Source organism: Bombyx mandarina, chromosome 20, assembly GCF_030267445.1.
Source record: "Bombyx mandarina strain Sakado chromosome 20, ASM3026744v2".
Classification (NCBI taxonomy): domain Eukaryota; kingdom Metazoa; phylum Arthropoda; class Insecta; order Lepidoptera; family Bombycidae; genus Bombyx; species Bombyx mandarina.
The window spans coordinates 9,953,473-9,977,884 of NC_143226.1; the positions used below are offsets into that span (position 1 = coordinate 9,953,473).

General features: G+C 42.1%; 2 protein-coding genes across 2 annotated transcripts in view; both read left to right on the forward strand.

Moving 5' to 3' along the window:
- Window positions 1–7,075: 7,075 nt before the first annotated feature.
- On the forward strand, window positions 7,076–8,948 carry LOC149500747 (uncharacterized). Its single transcript, XM_089735766.1, has 3 exons — window positions 7,076–7,744; window positions 8,066–8,677; window positions 8,877–8,948. The coding sequence occupies exons 1-3, from the start codon at window positions 7,076–7,078 to the stop codon at window positions 8,946–8,948; spliced, it is 1,353 nt and encodes a 450-aa protein (XP_089591892.1).
- A 7,628-nt stretch (window positions 8,949–16,576) lies between these two features.
- LOC114242468 (facilitated trehalose transporter Tret1) overlaps window positions 16,577–24,412 on the forward strand; it is a 38,819-nt gene continuing 30,983 nt past the window's right edge. Inside the window, exon 1 of the mRNA XM_089735945.1 lies at window positions 16,577–16,644. Coding sequence (XP_089592071.1) covers window positions 16,637–16,644 — 8 coding nt within the window. The 5' untranslated portion in view covers window positions 16,577–16,636. The remainder of the gene's footprint in view (window positions 16,645–24,412) is intronic.

The window sequence follows — 24,412 nt, forward strand, 5'->3', positions numbered from 1 at the left end:
CACTCCCGCCTCTTCCTGGGATATCGTAAAAGGCGATAGATAGGAAACGCCAGGCGACGGGTAGTAGCGTATTCCTGTGTGCTAATAAACACCCGCCGCTTCGAATATTATCTTTAGTTTTTTACTCTAAAATATTTATTAACATTTGTACTATTCGCATAAATTTGTACTCGTAGGTAGGTGTTTACCTTTCCCGCCGCTTCGAATATCGTTAGTTTGTTAATTTGAAATATTTATTTTACGTTTATCTTAAAATGGCACCTTCAGATACTAATTTAAAGATGTTATATGCCAAAAGAGATAGGATATTCTCCCGCATGCAAAGCATTTCTAGCCAAGTTAGAGATATGGATTCAAAGTCATTCAACGCTGACGCTTTTTTGTGCGACTTTGAAACAGTAGATTCATTGCGTGAAGATTTTGAAGGTGTGCTCGATAAAATAATCTTGTTGGAGTTAAAGGCTAATCCCGATTATTTAGTTAATTATCAACCTCTTACGGCGTTTGAAGATCTCTTAGGCTGCGTGAAACGAGCTGCCAAAAGGTTACAATCGCAAACGGGGGATCACGTTACGCTGGCTGGTCAACATAGGATTCCAAAACTACCCCCAATAGAAATTCCCGAATTCAATGGCGATATAAAAAACTGGCCTTTGTTTATCTCTAGCTTTCGGAATGTCGTACATAATAATACATCGTTAACGGACTCTGAGAAACTTTATTATTTGATAGGCAAATTAACCGGCAGGGCTCGTTCCATATGCGCGGGAATTACTCCAAGCGCCGAAAACTATTCGTTAATTTTTGATTTATTAAATAGCAAATACGAAGATAAACGTCTATCTGCTACTGCGTATTTAGATCAATTATTTGAATTTAAACCTATCTCTTCTGCGAAGCCTAGTAATTTAGAATTGTTTTTGGACAAGTTCGCATCGTCGGTAGCCGCTTTAAAAAACTTGAAGGTCAATGACCTATCGGATTTTACATTTTTGCATGTTGCGCTTAAAAAATTAGACACAGACACTGCCCGTGCGTTTGAATCCTATCAGCGCTTAAATAATAAGGGATGCGAAAGACCATTGTTTTTTTTTTTTTTTTTTTTTTTTTTTTTTTTTTTTTTTTTTTTTTATGATTGAAAATTTACTGGTGGCCCGAAGGCCTTTCCAGTTTCACCAGGACAGGTGGGCGAGCTAAGGCTCAGCCAAGAGGGGTGGGATTTGCTAACAACTGCCCGAGCGCCTCCGAAGGAGACCTAACAACTCAAGAGCAATTGTTTCGCGAATGAATCTACTACCGGATCGGAATCGCGACCCGCTGAGAAGATCCGGCGAGAAACTCAGCGGGCTGATGCATGGGTTAGGTTGCACGTCGACCTCTTTGTCGAGTTCGACGAGTACGGTTACCGGGGTCCCTAAGCCTGCCCCTAGTATTAGAGCTGAAGGCATCTAATGCAAAGGTTATTGGATCTGATGGATCCGTAAGGACGTGTCTAGGGCGTCGACGGTGACTGGCTCCTGCATGATCAGGATTCGGAGAGTAGTCAGCGGCGGCAACGATAAGGCGATTATCATGACGCATAGCCTTATCGAAGTATCGTTCCGACGCTGACTTCATGTATTTCCGAATTGATTCGAGGCCCAGGTCGTCGTGTAGGTCAACGTTCCTCACGAACCACGGAGCGCCGACAGCTAACCTGCAAAAGCGGGATTGTAGGGATTGGAGGGTGTCTATGTGTGTGCGGGCCGCGTGAGCGAACACCACACTCGCGTAAGTCATGACGGGCCTTATGCAAGTTTTGTAAAGTGTCACCTTGTTCCGAAGGGACATTTTACTCCGCTTACAGATCATGGGGTAGAGTCTACCGAGAATAAACGCGGCACGGTCACGGACTGATTTTATATGCGGGCGGAATGTCATCGATGCATCCAGGGTAAATCCCAGGTACTTGACCTTCCTGGCCCAGGGTATGGGTTGTCTAAAGAGAGTAATCGGGGGTGTGAGATTCCTCCTCCTAATCCGGGAGGAAATCCGTGTGGAGCTTCCCCTCTGAAATAGCACCGCAGTACTTTTCGCTGGGTTGATGTCTATGCGCCATTTTCGGAACCACTGTCCTAGGGCTAGGGCTGCGCTCTGAAGCTTCTTCGCGATTAGGGACTTATTTCTACTAGAATAGTAAACAGTCGTGTCGTCGGCGAATAAAGCTAAATGGGTCGGCGGCGACCGGGGAATATCGTTGACGAATAAGCTAAATAGGAGGGGTGAGAGGACAGAGCCTTGCGGGACTCCAGCTGTGAGAGGTCGTGGGGAGGAGCGGGTTCCCTCGACTCGATATCGAAAAGAGCGGTTCGACAAGAAGTCCCGTATGATGAGCACGAGACTATCCGGCACGCCCATGTTGAATAGTTTGAAAATCAAACCATTGTGCCAGACTTTGTCGAACGCTTTTGCGACGTCGAAGAAGAGAGCTCCCGTGTATAACGGTTTTGGTCGATTAAGCCCCACAAGAATGTGCTCCGTGAGGCGGTGCACCTGTTGAACGCATGAATGATTTGTACGGAATCCGAATTGTTCATCGATGAGAATGCCCTTGGATGAGACGAAATCTCTGAGGCGCTTGTAGAGCAGACGCTCATACAGTTTGCCTAGAGACATGAGGAGGCTAATCGGGCGGTAGCTCGTCGGATGATTTTTTGGTTTACCGGGTTTATGTATGCCGATAACGTCCGCTTCTTTCCACACCGCGGGAAAGATACAGTTCGCCATAGCGGCATTGAAAATAGATGCCAACATCACGATGAGTTGGACGGGTAGAAGTTTAATAACGCGGTTAGATATACCGTCGGAACCGGGAGCCTTGCGAGGACGTAGGTCTTTGATCAAGTCTTTAACTTCCATCGGGGTGACGGGTGGTAACGCATCCGAGGGTGGCAAGGAGGCTCTGCGTTCTACCTCACTGTCTACTAATTCTACATGAACAGGGTCCACGGATTGAGTGCTGGGCGTGCACTGGGTTTGCAATGTATCGGCCAGCAGCTCTGCTTTTTCGTCATCATCAAAGGCCGCGAGTCGGCCTGAGGGGCCTACGAGGGGGGGCATAGTTACTACCGTATCCGATTTGAGAGTACGAGCTAAGCGGTAGTAAGACCTTTGGGAGGGCGCGAGTCCTTCTAAGAAATCAGACCATCTGGCATCTCGGACTTCGGCGATGCGAGACTTTACGTCGCGTTGTAGGGCACGCATTCGAATACGATTTTCCGCGGTAGGATACCTGTCGTAGGCGCGTATCGAGGCGTTCTTAGCTCTAAGGAGTTCCCTAATATCGTCGGACAATTTGAAGCGGTGAAGGAAGTCCTCCGCTACAACTTGTTTCGATGACCTATCTAATGTCGAGGTGATGTGTGATGTTAAGATGTCTATGGCTTCAGCGGTATCCTGAGGAGACGGGGTAGAGTCCGGGTTAAACGGGAGCGATGGTGGATCAGATTCAGCCAGGCTGATGCCCAGCGTGTGCCAATCCACCACAGTCCTCGTGACGGGAACGGAATCGGGAGCGCGACCGAGCTTCATGACGACGGGACGGTGGTCTGAATCTAACTCTGAAACTACTTCGATCGAGTGTAAGCGCAGAGTTACGTTTTTTAATAACGCTATGTCGAGTATATCCGGGCGATGCGCGATATTTAGCGGGTAGTGAGTCGGGGTTAACGGAGCGACGATATCGAAGGCGAGATCATCGACTAACGCGTCAAGCCGCCTGCCATTCGGGGTTGTGGTGTGTGAGTTCCACCTGATGTGTTTACAATTTAGGTCGCCCCCCAGAATGACAGAGCTCCCCATACCGAGCAGCGCCTCAATATCACTGCTTAGAACGATCTTATCCGGTGGAAGATAAACGGACGCGATAACGATCGGCGCGTGTCCCGTCAGTGAGATTCGGCACACTGATGCTTCGATATTAGCGAGCGCGGGAGGATCGAGCGGGACGCAATGCAGGGCTCTTCTATAGTAAATAACGGTACCACCACCACGGGCAGAGAGCCTGTCGTTCCTGACCATGTTATAGTTCGCGATTTTAGGGTCACGGCGCGCGGGCTTAAGTAGGGTCTCCTGCACTAAGAAAATGTCAATTTGATGGTCACGCAAAAAATCACAAACCTGATCACGTTGATTTGCGAGACCGTAAGCGTTAAAAAATCCTATTGTTACGGATAAGGGTTTTATTCTACTAATGTACGCCATTGATTACCGGCGGAGTGAGGGGAGGACGTACGTATTTAACGACGCGTATACGTCAGCGTATTCTTGCACAACGGCGATGAAATGTTGTGCAGTGGAGGCGGCGCGAATGGCGTCACCCAAAGCGTTAACACGCTCAAAGTTGATCGACTGAAAAAAGTCAATCGCTAGAGCGAGATTTTCGGACGCGGTCGGAGGGCAGGTCGCGGGGGAGGGACGTATCGCGGGGGTGGGACGAGTCGCGGGGGAGAGAGTTGTAGCCGTGTTCGTGTACGGCAACGGTTTAGCCCAAGCCGAGACGCTGGGCACCGACGCCGGCACGAAAGCAGGCTTAGCCTTCGGCACAGAGGGTACCGTGGCTTTGATGTCTGGGCCGGAAGCTCGGAGGCGGTTTTGACGGGCGACGCGGCGATTTATTTTTGGAGCTCGGGGGCATCCACGGTAGTTCGCGGGGTGACCTTGTGTTCGGCACAGGACACAGCTAGGCGGTTCCGTCGCGGTTTTTTGGTCGCGAGCGCAGAGGGCCGTGGCGTGATCGCCCAAACACTTAACACATCGGGGGCGCGCGTGACAGTTACGGGAAGAGTGCCCGTACAGTTGGCAGTTATGGCACTGACTAGGAGTGCCTTTTTTATGGGGGACTTCGACGGCAATACCGGAGAGCCTACAGACGGTCCGAATGTTAAAAATTTGCTTACCCTCGGGGGTAGGCTGGAGGGCGACTAAAACCATATTGTATGGCTCCCTACCGCGGCCGGTGTGCATGCGGTGCACGGAATTTACTGGTAGGCCTTGTTCTATCAGATCTGCCTTGACGAGATCGGCATCTAGCTCCTTCGGGATTCCACGTATGACAACGCGGAGTTCGCGCTCCTCCTGGAGCGTATAAGTGTGGAAACTTATACGCTCCTTTCGGAGGTAACTTGAGAGGGCCCTATGGTCGTCGGGTGTCGTTACTTTTATTTGAATCCCGTTGGCGAGATTACGGGCGCTGGCAAAATTAATATTTTTGGCCTTAAGGGCCAGGGAAACTCGGTCCCAAGCTGCCTTCTCTTGAAGGATAACCGGGGGAGGGGTCTGAGTTTTAGATTGCGCCACCGGTCGCGGCGACGGAGTGGCACGGGCTGGAGGCGCAACGGGAGTCTGAGGGCGGGGGCGCGACGCGTTCGCGGCTTTGCTAATTTTAGCGGCCGCGAGAGCTCGAGACTCCGCGGCACGCTTCTTACCCTTTTGTACCAGGGTGAATCCATCCGTCGATGAGGCGGGGGCGAGGTCGACCTCCATCTCCGAGTCAGAGTCGGAGGACGAGGAGGCGGGCGCAGGTGACCTACAAGCAGGAGTTTTAGAGGGCGCGACGGAGGCCGCGGATGATCGCGCTGCTGGAACGGTGGCCACGGCGGACGACGCAGTAGTTTTACTCGCCAGTATAGGCGACGCGGGAACGGCAGGCATGACGGAGGCTGCGGTGCTCGATGTAGACGCTTTGCACGAAGGCGACGCAGGAGCAGCGAGCGCGGCGGAGTCTTCGAGAGAGCTCGCAGTGTGATTGGCCTTGAAAGCCAGAAACTCTGAGGCGAGCTGTGGGTGACGAAGTCGGAGGAATTCCACGAATACAGCGTCCATGATCGCTGAGTACCCAGGTGGGGCGGCCCCGGGTCTTGAAAACACTCGCCTTGCGGCGAGGCCCCAACTTCTCGGACCTGAGCGGTTCTATTGAACACAGGTGGCAATGCGGCGCGATTACTACAGGACAAAGAAAAAGCACAACAAAACAGAAATTACAAAAAGAAGCAAAACAAATAAATACTTGCAGGAAAACACTTTGTCGGCAAATGTTCCACGAACACAAAAATAACTAAAACAAAACAAATAAAAGCTTCCAGGAAACACACTTGGTCGGCAGATGTATCACGAACACAGGCCGCGCGAACAATGGCCGGGCTAACAAAAGCCGGGCGAACAAAGACCGGGCGATCGAGTGGACGATGAGCACGTCCGCACGTGACGGGTGCCTCTATCGGAATGACCATTGTTTGTAGATCTAGTGTCTTTTGTTCGTGATCACATAAAAGTATTAGAGCGCACGTCATCAGTTCCCAAGGCTGCCAACAAAGGGCAGTTTGACTCTAAGTTATCATCTACACAGGCTTATACATCTAGTTCTGAGTCAACGGTATGTAGTCTGTGTCGTGACAAACATGATCAAATTTATAAATGTGGGGTTTTTAATAGTTACAAACCGAATGAGCGGTTTCAATTCGTCAAATCGAACAATTTATGTATAAATTGTTTAAGTAGCGGTCATCGTGTTTCCGCGTGTAGGTCGTCCTCTTTATGTAAAAAATGTAATTCTAAGCATCACACTTTATTATGTTTCGGAATTGAACCCGTCGCGAGTAAAGCGCATTCGAATGCTAGACGCACGCAGTCACCAGGTACACGAGCATCGGCTGTCGCACGGCCCTCCATGCCTTATTCGGTAGGCTTAAATGATATGGGCATTGCTCCAGCTCGCGTCAGCACGGATGACGTAACGCTGTGCACTTTATCGAAAGGTTATAACCGCATCTTACGCAGTCCTACTACGGTACTAATTGCGACCGCACGTGTAGTTATTATTGATTCACGTGGTAGGGAGCATTGTGTACGCGCGTTGTTGGATGGCGCGTCTCAAAGCAATTTTGTCACTCGTGATTGTTGTCGACGATTGGGTTTGAACATAAATAATAGACCTGCTTGTTCCGTAGTAAAGGGAATAGGAGGTTCTAGCAAAACAATTCAAGGTTCTGTAGAAATAAAATTTTATTCTCGTTTCGATCGTAACGTAAATTTTACTATGGAGTCGTTAGTAGTAGATAAAATTACTGAACGTTTACCAACTACCACAGTTGATGCCTCTCTTTTATCGAATTTCGAAGACATAGCATTGGCAGACGATACTTACTTTAACCCAGGCCCGATCCAACTGTTGATTGGAGCTTCGATTTTCCCGCATCTGCTCTTATCGAACAAGGTTCAAGGACGGCCTTCGCATGCCTCGCCGATCGCGTTAGAGACTATCCTCGGTTATGTTATTGTTGGTGACGCTCCCGTTCGTGTAGCTAGCAACGAGAGCGTTTCATATTGCTGTACCCGAGACCCGTTAGACTCCACAATTCGGAAGTTTTGGGAATTAGAGGAGGTAGACGTGCCGTCTGTACTCAGCCCCGAGGACAAAATGTCTGAGGAGTTTTATACCAGTACTACCACACGAGATAGTGACGGACGATACGTGGTGGCTTTGCCCTTTAAAGGTGATGTTAACACTCTCGGTAATTCGCGTCAAGCGAGTGAAAATCGATTTTACTGCTTAGAGAGAAAGATGCAAGCTTCTCCGCAACTAAAATTAGCGTACGACAACATCATTCTCGAATATTTAGAGAAGAACTATCTCTCAGCTGTAGATTGTGACAGTTCAGATATTTCTTATTTTATTCCGCATCATGGTGTAATCAGACAAGATAAGGTCACAACCAAATTAAGAGTCGTACTCGATGGTAGTTGTAAGACTACTACTAATGTTTCGCTCAATGATCTGTTATATCGTGGACAAAATTTCCAAGGAAATTTATTTAATATTATTATTAATTTTCGTTTGTTTCCGGTTGCCCTTTCCGCTGACATTCGTCAGATGTTTCTGAGTATTGGAGTCAGAGAATCTGACAGGCGTTTTCAACGCATTCTATATCGTTTTTCTCCTCAACAACCATTACAAGTTTACGAATTTAATCGTGTAGTTTTCGGGCTTAAGTCTAGTCCTTTTCATGCGTTGCGTACTATTAAACAGCTGGCAGCTGATGAAGGTGTCGCTTACCCGCGGGCCAGAGAAATTATTGATACTAGCCTGTATATGGACGATTTTGTTTATTCAATTCCAACTGAAGACATCGGCATATCGACCGCTTCTGATATGATAGGTCTCATGAAGGCCGGTCAGTTCGAGCTGGTGAAGTGGACGAGTAACTCACAAGTAGTGTTAGATTCGATCCCGCCGTCGCATCGCCTGCCAGGTGTCAAGGAGTTCGATGAGTCGAACCAGCATAAAGTACTCGGCTTGTGTTGGTCTCCTACGTCGGACAGTTTTTGTATAAAAGTTTACACTCCGATTGAAATTTGTACTAAACGTACAATACTGTCATGTGTTGCTAAAATATGGGACGTCATGGGATTTGTCGCACCGGTCGTCCTGTTCGTTAAACTTATTATTAAGCAGTTGTGGCTGAGCAATTGTGACTGGGATGACACTCCATCCGAAGATATAGTAAAAATGTGGAGCCGATTCAAAGAAGAACTTCCTTTGCTTTCTCATATAAAGATCCCACGTCACGTAGGTATGAACGTCGACAGCATCGCGACTATCTTAGGTTTCGCGGACGCCAGTGAGAAAGCATATGGAGGGGTGATATATTTTCACGTTCAAAATAACAATGATAATACAATACGTTTGATAACAGCAAAATCAAAGGTTTCTCCTAAAAAGGTTGTGTCGCTCGCCAGACTTGAGCTTTGCGCGATTCTCATACTCGCTCAGCTCATAAAAAATGTAGTAGTCGCTTGTCAAAATCGCATTGTTTTTCGCAATATATTCGCGTTTTCAGACTCAACAGTCGCACTTTGTTGGACACATTCATCGCCTCATCGATGGAGCACCTTTGTGGCTAACAGAGTGACGAAGATACAAAGCTATTTATCTCCACAAAATCTATATCACGTGTCTGGTAAAGACAATCCCGCTGATTGTTTGTCGCGTGGCCTCACTCCTTCCCAAATAATTAATCACCCGCTTTGGTTTAGTGGCCCCCTTGGGCACATTTGGATGTCGCGCAGTGGCCTGCTGTTCCTTTTAATCCTTCCGTAGAGCCTGAGGCGCCGGAAGAAAAGAAACAGACTTTTCTCGCCGCTACTTTAAATGAAAAATCTCCTATATTATCACTAGGAGATCGTATCTCATCTTGGTCTAAACTATTGCGCAGTGTAGTTTTCGTTTGTCGATTTGTAAAATTGTTACCTCACAGATATCGCATGTCAGCATCGGATTATGAGTTCGCTGAGTCATTAATTCTTCGTGAACTTCAACGGTTTTATTTTCGCGCTGAGATCGCGAAGCTCGAGGAAGGTCAAGTTTGTAGCCCTGCATTTCGACACTTAAAACCATTTCTTAAAGATGGAGTAATTAGAGTAGGGGGACGTTTAAGAAACTCTGACTTGAGCTACGACGAGAAATATCCCATTTTGCTTCCGAGAAAAGATCCGATCTTGAATTTACTTGTCGAATATCATCATAAATTAAATTGTCACGCCGGTCCTGACCTGCTGATGGCGCTCTTACGTCAGAGGTATTGGATACTTTCTGCTCGTAATTTAATTAGGAATAGGATACACAAATGCATGCCTTGCTTTCGACTTCGTCCTAAGCCAACATTCCCTGAAATGGCGGATCATCGTTCTTGTCGTGTCGTTCAATCCGCTAAACCCTTCATTCACACGGGTACAGATTATGCTGGCCCTTTCAAGGTTACCATAACACGTGGGCGAGGTATTCGTTCTACCAAAGCTTACGTGTGTTTATTTGTTTGCATGACTACGCGCGCGGTACATATAGAACTGGCTGGTGATTTAAGCACAGCTAGTTTCATGGGAGCCTTCAAGCGGTTCCTATCAAGACGAGGCCCGGTGGGTAGAATTTATTCGGACAATGGAACGAATTATATAGGTGCTAAACGCAAGCTTTCAGAACTTCATGAATTTCTTTGTTCAAAGTATCATAATACAGAGTTTGGTCACGTCTTAGCTGAAAATCGCATTGAATGGTCCCTAAATATACCGACAGCTAGCCATTTTGGCGGGAATTGGGAGGCTAATATCAAAAGCTTAAAGTCTCATCTATATCGCGTTATAGGTGATACAATTCTTTCATTTGAAGAGCTATGTACTGTTCTCACTCAGATCGAATCGGTAATGAATACACGACCTTTATGTAGAACACTCTCTAGTGATCCTTCAGAACCGCTTGCCTTAACTCCTGCGCATTTTTTGAATCTCACGCCTTTGAAATGCTTGCCTGCGGAAGAAATCGATGAAAATTTAACTACTCTTGCTAGACACGATTTGCTAGACAAGTTAGTTCAATCGTTTTGGAAGCGCTGGAGACGGGAATACCTTCATACGTTGCAATCACGCCGCAAATGGAACACGCCGGTCGATCCAGTCGTCGTCGGCTCGGTGGTGATTCTGATTAACGATAATTCGCCTCCTCTACACTGGCCTTTGGGTGTCGTGGAAGAAGTGTTTCCGGACTCTACGGGAGTTACACGCATTGCACGGGTTAAGACCGCGATCGGATCGTATTTGCGTCCCGTGGTGCGACTCTGCCCACTACCCAACCAGTAGCTCATTTAGATTTTTCATATTATTTAGGTTAGTTGTATATAGATATAGTATAGATTCTTAATTCTTGTAGGAACATAGCGTAGTAGTAGATAAACGTAGCGTACTTATTTGAATTTATTGTTATTCGTTTGTTAGATAATACACTTTTTAGTTTTTTAGTTAGATAATACACGTTTTAGTTAGATAATACTTTGAAGGCGTCCCTTCAAGCCCGGGGGAATGGTTGCGCTGGTTTAAAACTTAGTTAGTTTTAGGTTTCGAAAAATAGCAACATTTTAATTTGGTTTTGCAAATCCTGTCCCATCCCACTCCGGCACTTTACCTACGGACGCGTGCGAGCGAGATCGTGTGGTGACATCAAGACGAAAAAATATGGCTGAACAACCGCGCGCGCGCTTCGTGTCTTTGTTATGTAAAATACGTAAATAAGTGAAATCGTTGGTGTTTCTCATCGCGAAGTGGTACGAGTCTGCAGTAAGGACTACATAAAGGTATTGTGCATCCTTCCTTTAACGCAGAACTGCCGCTTCTTATCGTTTCTTCCCGCAGTCTGTGTCCTTCATTTGCAACGACCAAATTTCAAATATTTTCATAGTTTGCTTATCTCGCGTCTACAACAACCTTCTGACGATAGTAAGCCCGCAGGCTCGATTCTCATCAGTCTCAGACTGATGACTCAGACACTTCTTTCCACATCGTCGGCAATTTTTTTTTTATTGCTTAGATGGGTGGACGAGCTCACAGCCCACCCGGTGTTAAGTGGTTACTGGAACCCATAGACATCTACAACGTAAATGCGCCACACACCTTGAGATAGAAGTTCTAAGGTCTCAGTATAGTTACAACGGCTGCCCCACCCTTCAAACCGAAACGCATTACTGCTTCACGGCAGAAATAGGCGGGGCGGTGGTACATATCCGCGCGGACTCACAAGAGGTCCTACCACCAGTAAGTTTAAGTTTAATTGCTAACTCGACCGGCAAATGTTACTTTTTGAACAATATTGTTTGATTTATTAATTAAGTAGCTATGAGCCGCGGTTGCGCCCGCGTGGTTAAGGTAAATGTCAGTAGGTATAGTTTCTTGTGGGAATGAGACGTTTTTTTGCGGGATTTCATGTCTCCCCTGATCTCAAAAACTTGTACAAGTATGAAGAAAAAAATGTTTTAAGCTGGAATATCTTTCGCGCGCTCCGAACCTGGGCCCCAAATGTTCAAAACGAAGGCAATTTACTTACATTATGAATATATTATTATATATGTATGTATCTCACGAAAATTTCACTCCCACGTCTGCTGACGAGTTAAAGGGCTAAAAGGGTCGAAAGTCCAATAACGTTGGCAAGTTACATCCCTTTCGCGACCCCAATAACTCACTGAAGTTTCAGTGGAGCTTATTCTCAGTGTGGAACAATAATGTGGCTGTACAGTGTCCGCTTAGTATACCACCACTCATATCTACCAGTGGGTGTCATAATAATAAATAAATAATAAACAAATATTTACTAACAATCACGCCACGTTAACTGGTCCCATGGTAAGTTCGTAAAGAACTTGTGTTACAAGTACCAGATAACGGATATAAATGTAAGATTTTTATTATACACATACATATATATATATAATATACATCCATAACCCTGGAAAAGACATTTATATTTATCATACAAATATCTTCCCTTGGCGGGATTCGAACCCGCGATCCCCTTGTATAGTGACTATGTCACTCACCACTACACCAGACGGCCGTTAATAATAATAATAATAATAAGGTCTTCCCAGGCGTGGCAGTGTTTAATACACTATAATAATAATAATAGTCATTTCCACCACAAGCGCTGTCCTCAAGCACCTCCACCACAGCCTGAAGTTAATTGATCTGAAACCCAACACTTTCATGCAACTACAAAAAGCTGCTATATTAAATACCTGTAGAACTGTTCGTAAGTTTTTAGAAACAGAAGAAAACTCAATTAACTAACGGACATTAAATAATATTTATTCCTTATTATTTACTTGGCTAAGGCCCGTAAATGATAAATACGTACCAGCTTAAGCTGAAAAAAATAAAAATAAAAAAAAATAATAATAACTGGGAAAAAATCACTCACGGTCATTCGGATTTAGGCATCTCTATGTTATCGGTACCAGGGACCGACATTTTTTAATAGTTTTAATAGTTAAGTGAGATGTTTGCATTTACTGATTCTCGTCCCCCTGAAGCTCTTCCCCCAACAAATAAAAAAAAAAACACGTGTGGCACTCGGGACTGCCGCGGTAAAGCTATTGCATAGCATTTTTTATCAACTTATGCAATTATAATTAGACAATAATAATTTAATATTAAAACAATAATAAAAGAAGACCACGCTATATTAAACATTAAAAAGTTGTAAATATATCTGGGCTCCAGTAACCACTTCACATCAGGTGGGCCGTGAGCTCGTTCACCCATCTATGCAAATAAAAAGTATAAATTAGTTCAAGAAGTCGGCTTATGCAAAGAATCCAATCACTAGTACAAAATTTAAAAAAATCAAATAACTAAAACAAAAACAAAAGAAATCAATAATTTCATGATGCGCATGCAGTGTGACGTCACGCCACGCGCTTATTCACAAACACTACACAAGCGCAACGTGTGAATGTGTTGAACGCGAGCTACATGCGGTAGGCAGCGGCTTGGGCGGTAGGCAGCGGCTTTGCGGTAGGCAGCGGCTTGGTTGCGGTAGGCAGCGGCTTGGCTCTGCCCCTGGCATTGCTGAAGTCCATGGGCGACGGTAACCACTCACCATCAGGTGGGCCGTATGCCCGTCTGCCTACAAAGGCAATAAAAAAAAAAAACCTGGAAGGCGGAGTGAGGGGTGTAAGGTTTTTTTCGTTACGGAATTTCATGATTCGGTCGCCGCGCTCAAGGCCCGCGATAAAATCTATGCAATAGCTTAAAATTCTTCTTTAGTCGAGAAGAACTATAAAATTGTAAATAGCGACCCGCCCTCGCTTCGCATCGGGAAATGGTAATTTATTATTGATTTCTCCACTATTTAATGGATGTTATTATACATATAAACCTTCTTCTTCAAACACTCTATCTATTAAAAAAGATCGCATCAAAATCCGTTGCGTAGTTTTAAAGATTTAAGCATACATATGGATATAGGGACAGAGAAAGCGACTTTGTTTTATACAATGTAGTGATAAGATGTTGAATTTTCAAATTCTTCACCTGAAAAATGACATAATTTGCATAAGTGCCGTTATAGCGCTGTATGTGCTATATACGTATATAAATAATACTACCAGCCTTTAACTTAAGGTGCTTTTGATGTTGATATTGAGTTTTTGTTTTATTATTATTATTTGTTTTTTTTTGTTTTTATTATTATTATTGCTTTTGTTTATATTTTGTTTGTTATTTAATTCTAGTATAAATGAAATGTAAATGATTGAATGATTTTTACTGGTGGTAGGACCTCTTGTGAGTCCGCGCGGGTGGGTACCACCACCTCGCCTATTTCTGCCGTGAAGCAGTAATGCGTTTCGGTTTGAAGGGTGGGGCAGCCGTTGTAACTATACTTGCAACAGTTAGGAGCGCTAACTACAGCACCACCGAGCTAAACCTGTATTTACAGGGGGTAGAGTGCATCGTTTGTCGTGCAACCTAACCCATGCATCAGCCCGCTGAGTTTCTCGCCGGATCTTCTCAATGGATCGCGATTACAAAATACTATTTTTTTTGTACAAAATATAAAAAATCTTTATTTTCAAAAGCGAGTCAAAACAATACAATGATTGGAGCCTCTTTTTAAGCGTGCAAGCCTTTACTAGGAGACTCCGCTCTTCCATAAAATTACCAACCAACCAATTATACATAACAAATGTATGTGTGTATGTGTGTGTGTGTGCGTGCGCGTTTATTTGTGTGTTTTACTTTAATATATTTAGTATAGCCTCTGTTTCGTCATCGTTTTTAGATCTGAGCCATTTAGAGATACTTATTTTACAGTCAGTGTATAATTTATCATATATCACATTATCATATTTATTATATATATCGGATAACACCCCGTGGGAGATTCATTGCCCACCAGTCCTGGTGAAACTGGAAAGGCCTCGAGGTCACCAGTAATCATTCAATCATAAAAGAGCCCGTACGGGTAAGTACAATAATCATGCCTATTTTAGTCGCTATGCTGTCGTGCATCAGCTCTGATAGGATACAATATATCTCCACCATAATTAGGCCGCAATCGTTGTAATCATACATAATACATTGGAATATCAAAGAAAATGTATTTGATTGAAGCATTTTTAATAAGGCAGTTGTATAGTCAATGAAAAGTTGTGCTTGAATTTAAAGTTCGATCTTGAAACGTAAGCTCTTACAGCTTTAACTAATCAAAGCAGTCAAGCGAAATGCGAGTAAGAAAAAAAGTAGAACGAATATAGGTCGCGTTTGATTAAGTGGAAAATTTGAGAAACACCTTATTGCTACTGTGCAAAGACCTATATTACATTGGCAGAATCTTTAAAGTTATTGCCAACCTCAGCATCCAAGCAATGCGGCGGAGTAAAGACGGTTCTGCTGAGCAAATATTATTGTCAGTTTCGTTTGCAACTTATATCGGTTGGTTAATAGAAGCCTTTCCCGAGAAAGCGATTTGTGTTGCAAGGATTAAAAAAATCTGGGATTATTTTGATACGTAAAATTATTATTGTGCATTAAAAAGAAATTATATCAACAGATTTTAGTAAAATGTAAGACGCGAAGTTTGTTTTCGGTAAAAAAAACGAAGCTCTCTTACCGATGGTATGTTTCACACGTTTTGACCTAAAGCATGTATCTTATGATGGATGGAATTTAAATTGAAACAGATTTGATTTTTAGGTTTGATGTATTGTCTTATCCGTTTCTATGTAATGGCGTCACTAAAAAAATCCTTGATAGGTATTTCCATTTTTTTAATCTAGCAACACTGAACTAACTGTTGCTGGGCGGGCGCGGTGTTCCAATCGGTTCACGCAGAGTTTCAGGCGCCCAACTCACAAGGAACTATATAGAGTTGTTCATTTCTGCAAATTTATTACAATTTTGCATATATTTTTAGTAGACAAACTAACGTAATAGTAACCTACATACCCTCAGTTAATAACATAAAACAGCCTAGCTTTACAATTAATATGTGTATAGAATTATCTTATATATGAAAATGAATCTGTGCAATGTATATCTGAATCTGCGCATAGCTTCAGAACGCCGGCAACAAATTGAATAATTCTTTTTTTTTGTTTTTGCGTTTGTTATTGTCAGGAGAAGGTTCTTAATGAAGAAAAAATTAAGAGAATGTCGCGCAAAATTAGAAAATTTTACCACCATATTAAATTTTTTAATTATTTTTTAATGTAACCTTATGGCGTTCAACATAACATTGACAGAATGCGTGCTGAAAATATTGTAAAATATTAGGTAGTTTATTACGAGTACCTTATAATGATGACAGGACGTAATGTGAATGCAGCTTACCCACCTAAGGCAGGATATTGAAGTCTCACGGAATGCAAACAACAAACGAATAATCAGAAATAAATCAATAAACATAATTTTAAAATTTAGTAAGCAAAAATTTCTTTCATCATGTTTTTTTTAAGATTTTCTGTTAAAATTTTTAAACAGCTGCTTCTTATGGCATTTAAAATCATCTGTATATCTTGACGCCCAAATTCTCTATTCTCGAATAGTTAGTTAATTACTTTTAGATTGTAATATTATTTTAAATAAAATTCATTAAAATCTATAGCGTTCTCTTTGCCTACGTTTTACTGTACTGTTTTTTTTCACCGTGATACGCAATATCATCAGCTCTATACAGTTCAAATACACCCTCGTACAACCAACAGGCGTCAGTCCTCAGTTCTCCCCTCGCTGTGAAGGATAGTACACGTTCACTTCACCACTCACCACGCGGGAGATGCAAAGGTATGATTATATTAGCCAATTAAATTATAAGTAACTCGTTTGTTACTAAAAAAAAAACATGTAATTAATAATTTACGCAAAAAAAAGATTTATTTTAATTTAGTAATATGACATTGAAATACCAGGGTCACATGAAGTGTAAAGAGATTCTAAAGTACATTAGTGACAAATGGATCGCGTCTCGTTAAAGACGAATTGTACTGGATTCTACGCGCCTGGTGACTATTTTGTTTTCTCTTATATTATGATATTATGACGCGCATATTATTAAAAATTAAGCTTCATTCCTTCCTGGCTTAAACAGAAGACAATTTTGATATACACAAATTTCAATTGAGAGAGAGAGAGATATATCTTATATCCAAAATATAGATTAAGGCGGTCAAATTTAGTAGCATTATAAGAATGGACATCGTTTTTGAAGTTCAACATAATAAAATTCAAGCTTCTAATGTTCTAGATAATTTATGCAACCATTTTAGGTTATGATTTGTTTTATTTTGATCTAAATACACAGAATAAATAAGTCCAATAGGCGAGATAAAAGCATAAAATACATAAACATATTTTAAATCGAATGTCAGAACTAATTTTTCTTAAACTAGTGAAACCCGCTTTCGTTCCATACCTAAAGTTATTCTGTTGATTATTCGAAAAATTCTTTGATACGAATCCGGCCTTGACAATTAAAAACGCAATATCAAATAAAGCCATCAAATTCTGTCGAAACATAACTGATGCTCGGATGTGCATGGTCCATTTGGTAATCTATATATATCAACACGTGAAGCAAAAACTTTGTACCCCTTTTTACGACAATTGCGTGGACGGAGGAGTATGAAATTTTCCACACTTATAGAGAATATAGAGAAGGAATGCAAAATGTGATTAATTTTTTAAATTATGCATAAAAAATACATTAAATCAATAAAAAAACATTACACACACGACCATGTATTTGACACACACACGCATGCATACTATTTGTTTATTGTCAAACTTTTCTTTTTGCTTATAGTCTGTGGTCAAATTAAGAATAGCTTAAATAATAATATATCCTATAAACCAATTTATAATTACATAAAAAATACAATTCAAACAATATAAATGACAAAATTTAGTGAAGTGAAGTGTAGTGACCCCAAACTAATGAACATTTTCCAAATAAGATATGACCTAAAGGTCTAAAGGTCTAAAGGTCTGTCACCAGATCATAAAATTAAAAAAAAAAGCTTAAATATTGTTTGTCTTTATTAATATTTGTCTAAGGTGTAGTTTATAGAAGTATAAGTCTTTGACAATAGAATCATAATAATGTACAGACCTATAATTTCAATTAATTATAATAGTCGAATTTCGACTACCGTGGGACCACTAGTCAATAAAATTATGTCATTGTGACCGAATGATTTCCGGGTTTGAACCTTTTTTTAGTAATGCTGTGAGTTGAAAATTGATTAAAACGAAAAAGCGACACCAGAAAGAGATACAATTATAAGATTTAGCTAGATTTGGATTGGATAAATCCAGTATGGAATATGGAATATAAAAAAAAATACATGTGTGCAATTCACACGTGGTAGAAGTGAAACCTTCCAAAATTAAAATACAATTATCCTAAACGTCTTAAGTATATGTAAAATTTTGTCATTAGTAAATAATTGTAAGGTAGCGCCCTCTGTGAATTGATATTTTAATTTCACGTATAATCCTAAATTAAAATTCACTACAAGAGCTTTCATACACACGTTAGTATTAAAAAATCTCACAGATGGCGCTGTATTAAATAGTATGTATATTTCTGTCTCATTCTTTGCTGGCTTCATCCTACACATTTTTGTATTTGAGTCTCTTACCTGTCGTTTTTTCCGTTGCATCCGGTTTGTAATCACAACGATTCTAAAGAAGTTTTCACTTCAATAATATTACCTTTACTGCACACATTCCTTTATATCAATTTAAGCACGTGGTATAACATACGAGTCGCTCCAGCCTATTTTGAGAAATGAACCTTTTTTATTGCTTAGATGGGTGGACCAGCTCACGGCTCACCAACTACTAACACATTTATTTATTTTTATTGCTTATACGGATGGACGACCTCACGGCCCACCTGGTTAAGTGGTTACCGGAGCCTTGAGGCATGAGTTGGAAGGTCTCATTTTTAGCATTACAACGGCTGGCCCGCCCTTGAAACCGAAACGCATTACTGCTTCACGGCAGAAATAGGCAGGGTGGCGGTACCTACCCGTGCGGACTGACAAGAGGTCCTACCACCAGTAAAAAATGAGCAGATGATGTATCTGCTAAAATTTTTTAGCAAATACGTTATTAAAAAGCACGGCGCTGATTATATTTTTGAAAATATCATGCCGCTATTGAGCCAAGTGATTATCAAATCCAACAAGAATTTCGCTCTTGGCTATTCACGCTTTAAGCTGTTATGCAAAAAGTGTTTGGAGCTTTCAATGCGAAGCTTCATCTATTATCTTCTCTCAACGAAAGAAATATTTTGGTGAATTTGCAAATTTTTAAACGATCTGAACGGTTCTAATTTGTTATTCCAGAGTTGAATTTTTTTGTTAATGTTTAGAAGACTCATCCTAGTTTCCACATAATTTGTTTTAAATTATGAATATACCTATCTGAAATGAGAAGTATTTCCACGGAGAGTGACATTGCTGAATCTTTGCTACAAAAGAATATTTTTTTAAAACGCTTTTATTAGTTTTCTTAGTATTTATGTTAGGGTATATTTCATATTTATCTCTTATACTCTCTTCATAGCTGCCACGAATGTGCACGCTAATTACTCGCAATCAGACTATAGGCGAAAGAAGAAACATTAAAATATGCATGGATAAAATATTGCACATCAGTGATTTGGGATTCCCTTTCTTTAGAGTATCCGATCTTTGGTTTCTGTTCAGTTCTTCGCGAACTTACTAACTTTATACTAATTATACTAATATGAAATTTGTACTAATTTCACATTCATAATTATGTCTGAAGATTGACCTTGTAAATTTGGTTTAGAATATTTATAGAATAACTAGCTGACCCGGCAGACTTCGCAGTGCCTCAATCGATAAATAAAAGACCTAAACTTTTGTATAAAATACACTTAAAACAAACAAAAAGAATCCGTCCGACGGGGCATACATCAAAGGAAAAACAAAATTATTTTTTTATATAATTCCGAGCATTTTCATATTTATCTACTTTTTAAACCATCTCTGGACTTCCACGAATAATTCAAGACCAAAATTAGCCAAATCGGTGCAGCCGTTCTCGAGTTTTAGCGAGACTAACGAACAGCAATTCATTTATTTATTTATTATTAATCGTACGTGATAAAATAAGAAAGGTGTAAATAGCCATCCGGGTATCTGGCTCGACGCCAGCGGTTTTAGTTGGTTACATTTATTACTTACGTTACGTAAATTACATTATCTAATTACAAACGTCACTTTATCGATTATTGAGTAGTCATAAAATCTATGAGTAAATAGGGAAACGTTGGTTGTAAATAATAAAGTGATACAAAAACATTTTTCATCATCATCATCATCATTGTCACTGGCATTGTCATTCTTCTGCCCTTCTCCAGTCACCAGGGGTCGGCGCAATATGCTTTTTTTATAGCCTTTGTAGGCAGACGAGCGTACGGCCCACCCGATGGTAAGTGGTTACCGTCGCCCATGGACTTCAGCAATGCCAGGAGCAGATCCAAGCCGCTGCCTACCGCAAAATGCTTTCTCTTTCCATACTCTACTATCATATACCATTTCACCGCTCACTCCCTTCTTACCCATATCGTGTTTCACGCAATCCATTCATTTTTTCTTAGGTGTATATCTTCCTCTAAAGCCTTCCACATTCATAGTTAAAGCTCTCTTAACAACCTCATTGCCATTTCGTCTCATAAAATGTGCATAATATCCCAAACGCGCGCTTCTTAACATCTCTGTCACAGGTGCCACTTTCAGAGTTCCTCTAACTTATTCATTCCGTGTTCTATCAATCCCATTCCATTATTTATTAAATCATAATAAATAATTTAGTGCTTAATTTTTACCTCTAACATAATATTCATACCGTGTTCTATCGATTCCGTTCCGTTTCTTGTAAAATCATCATAAACTAGAGGTCCCATTTACGTACAACCACCACCTTACCTATTTTTAGATGACACCAATTTGAATCGTGGATCAGAGTTATACAATAAAATTGAGATTTCAAATTCGTCTTTTATAGTGGGTAGCGAAATTCACCTTCAGTAACCACTTAATACTAGATAGGGTGCTTATTAGCAGCTTTAGTAGCTTTAGTTTAGTAGCATAAGTAGCTTATTCCCCCTTTAAGTGCAATAAAAACACTATAAAAAGATCTAATTGGACTTGAAGCCATGAATCTGCATTGGAGCTTGAGAAAAAACTTTGATGCTATTATAATAATAGAGGTCCCGCAGTAGTCGAAATTCGACTATAAATAATTGGAATTGTAAGTATGTACACTATTATGATTATATTTTATACTTCTATAATCACAAATTTCGCCAAGGCTACACTATAAAAAAATATTAATAAAGACAAACAATATTTAATCTATTCTCAATTTGACCACAGACGTCAAGTACTTCAGTGTCAAGAACAAAAGTTTGACAATAAATAGTATGCATGCGTGTGTGCGTCAAACACATGGTATGTAGTGTGTGTAATGTTTTCTTTATTGATTTAATGTATCTTTTATGCATTATTTTAAAAAAAATATTATCATTGTGCACTTCTTCTCTATATTCTCTATAAGTGTGGAAAATTTCATACTCCTCCGTCCGCGCAATTTTCGTAAAAAGGGATACAGAGTTTTTGCTTCATGTATTGATATAATATAGATAATTTAATACTTTTTTTGTGTTTAATGCAATTTTGACAGTCGTATAGACATTTTTTAGAAAATATTTTTAAAATAAACTACCCTCGTTCCTTTAAGCCGTTGTCCTGAAAAAGAGGGTACTAACATTTATTCCCACCCTTCCTCAATCTGCACAGTTTCGATGTGTTCTCATTGGAGATATAAATATGTATAGCCCGCAGTGGGAGAGACCGACTCTCCGTGTAATTAGATAATGAGTCTGATGCTTTAGTTTTTGGTCCACGAAAAACGAGGAAAATGGTTTTGGTCATAAATTGTCTTGTATTGCACGTTGCGACTCTTGGATGCACCGATGTAGGGGCTTCCAGAGCTACGACGTGTATTTCTTTAAATAATATTTGATATTTTCACTGGTGGTAGGACCTCTTGTGAGTCCGCGCGGGTGGGTACCACCACCCTGCTTATTTCTGCCGTGAAGCACTAATGCGTTTCGGTTTGAAGGGTGGGGCAGCCGTTGTAACTATACTGAGACCTTAGAACTAATATCCCAAGGTGGGTTGCGGCATTTAGGTTGTAGATGTCTATGGGCTCCGGTAACTACTTAACACCAAGTGGACCGTGAGCTCGTCCACTTACCTAAGCAATCAAAAAATAAAAAATAAATGAAAAAAGCGACAGCTTATCGATGTCGCTCGCTTTCGTGGCCCAAGCTGAATTCAGAACATTTCAAACTTTTCCCCAAAGACTTTGAAAGCTAGCCACAGACTTGCGCGGCTGATGCGGTTTGCCGTTGTTTGTGTGTGCTGAGCAGAAATGCTTTGTCGATTATGAAATGTTTTTTCGTAACAATATTTTAATATTCAATTACTGATTTTTCAAATCGAGGAAACATTATTATAGTCGAATGCCTGACTGTCTCGTCGCTGTCATGTCCAAATTATAATGATGCGATCTTTTTGTGTTTTCTTGTTTATTCTTCGGATGATTTTCCTATTAATATTTCTTTAAAATGTTATTTATACTTAAAGGAAGAAAAACTAATTACATTGTTCTTGATTTTCTTGAAGAGACCAATGTGGAAGAAAGAATTAGTTAGTGGCGGATCTACCCTAAGGCCCGGTAGGCCCAGGCCTAGGCTGGCCAGATTTAGGGGCGGCCCCAATCGTGTCAAAAAACTTATTATATTAACGTATGGCGGGCGGCACTGCATGGTGCAATCTATACCGCATAAAACAATTTTTTTTCCTAAATTTCTAAAACTATTTAGATGAAAGTTGGCAATAATGTAATTTCATTATGTAGTCTATATGGTGGATGCCGAGAAAGGGGCGGATGATGGCTTGGGGCAAATCCGCCACTGGAATTAGTGAAAAACTAAACGAAGTTGGCTAGGAAATCAGTTCAGAGGTCTCTATGTTAATGTCTATGAATCCCGTAAGATCAGGTAGGGTGTGAGCTCGTCCACTCATCTAAGTAAAAAAGAAAGGAACGATCAATCATTACATATTACGTGGAAATTAGGGATATTTTGGCTGAATTTAAATAGCATGTTTTTCTTTTGTGATTACATCTATTGCGGAAAATTTATTTTGTAGAACATCTTCAAGCAGCGTAGTGTAGGAGGAGGAAGTGACATCCTGCTTCCGAACAAAGAGGCAGGATGTTTATTAGATGAAAACGGATCTTTCAGGGAAACTCTGTTATTAAATTTATTCGGGTTCGTGTTGAAAAGTACTAGGCTCTCATGACTTTGAAGGAAGCTCTTTGTCTTTTCTGCTTTGATGAAATCTATATATTAATACGTGAAGCAAAAACTTTGTATCTCTTTTTACGAAAATTGCGCGGACGGAGGAGTATGAAATTTTCCACACTTATAGAGAATATAGAGAAGAAGTGCACAATGCTTTTTTTTTTTTTTTTTCCACAGGAGAAAATCGCCGGATCCCCACCCGCACGGCAGGTGGGGTATGTGGGAGTCGAACCTCACTAAAAACTCCTGCCGCTCACAGCCGGCGCCCTACCCCGGACCGGGTGGGAACCCAGTCGGAGTTATTGAGACGGCGGGACAGGTTTTACGCAGAGCACATTACATCCATCCCGCCGTCCCCTAGACGCCGGACCGGCGGCCGCCAGCAACATGACCGCCGGTTCCCTCGGTCGACGGGCCAAGAGCCCGATTGATAGCGCCGCGCTACACCTTCCCCCGGAGCGGTCGGGGGAACGCGACCTACCACGCCGCCCCACGCCTAAGCTCCTCCCCGCACAAAGCGGGTGGAGCCCGAAGCTCTTAGGGGGCCGGGTTACGGACGAGACCCCGGTCCCGACCCCCTGCTCGGCGGCGGCGGGTTTCTGCGTAGTGAGGAGAGCTTTGCCTCACTCGCCCCGCCGCCTCCTTCTGCGAGATGGTGCACTCGCAGAAGTCGAGCATAGCCTTCCAGGACTCGTCACCGCCAAGCATCGACGCCACGACGCCAGGCAGCGACAAGTCCGGTCCTATCTTTGCGACCAGGACACGGCGCTGCACCTCCCAAGCGGGGCAGACAGCGAGCGTATGCTCCGCCGTGTCCAGGTCGTGTCCACAATGGTGGCACCTCGTCGTCGGCTCAGCTCCTATCCGATGCAGATACTTTCCGAAGCATCCGTGCCCAGTCAGCACCTGCACCAGACGGAAGGTGAGGCGTCCTCGGCCACGATTCACCCAGTCATCAAAGACTGGGTAAACCGCCTCAACGGTCCGTAGACCCCACGTGGGGTTGGCCAACCGCCTCGACCACGATTCGAGCACGGACCGCCGAGAATGGGCCTTCCGCGCCCGCAGCTCACTTTTGGAGGGACGCACCACGCCCAGAGCACGAAGCTCGCTGCGCCACCGATAGTCGGCAGCGAGCGACTC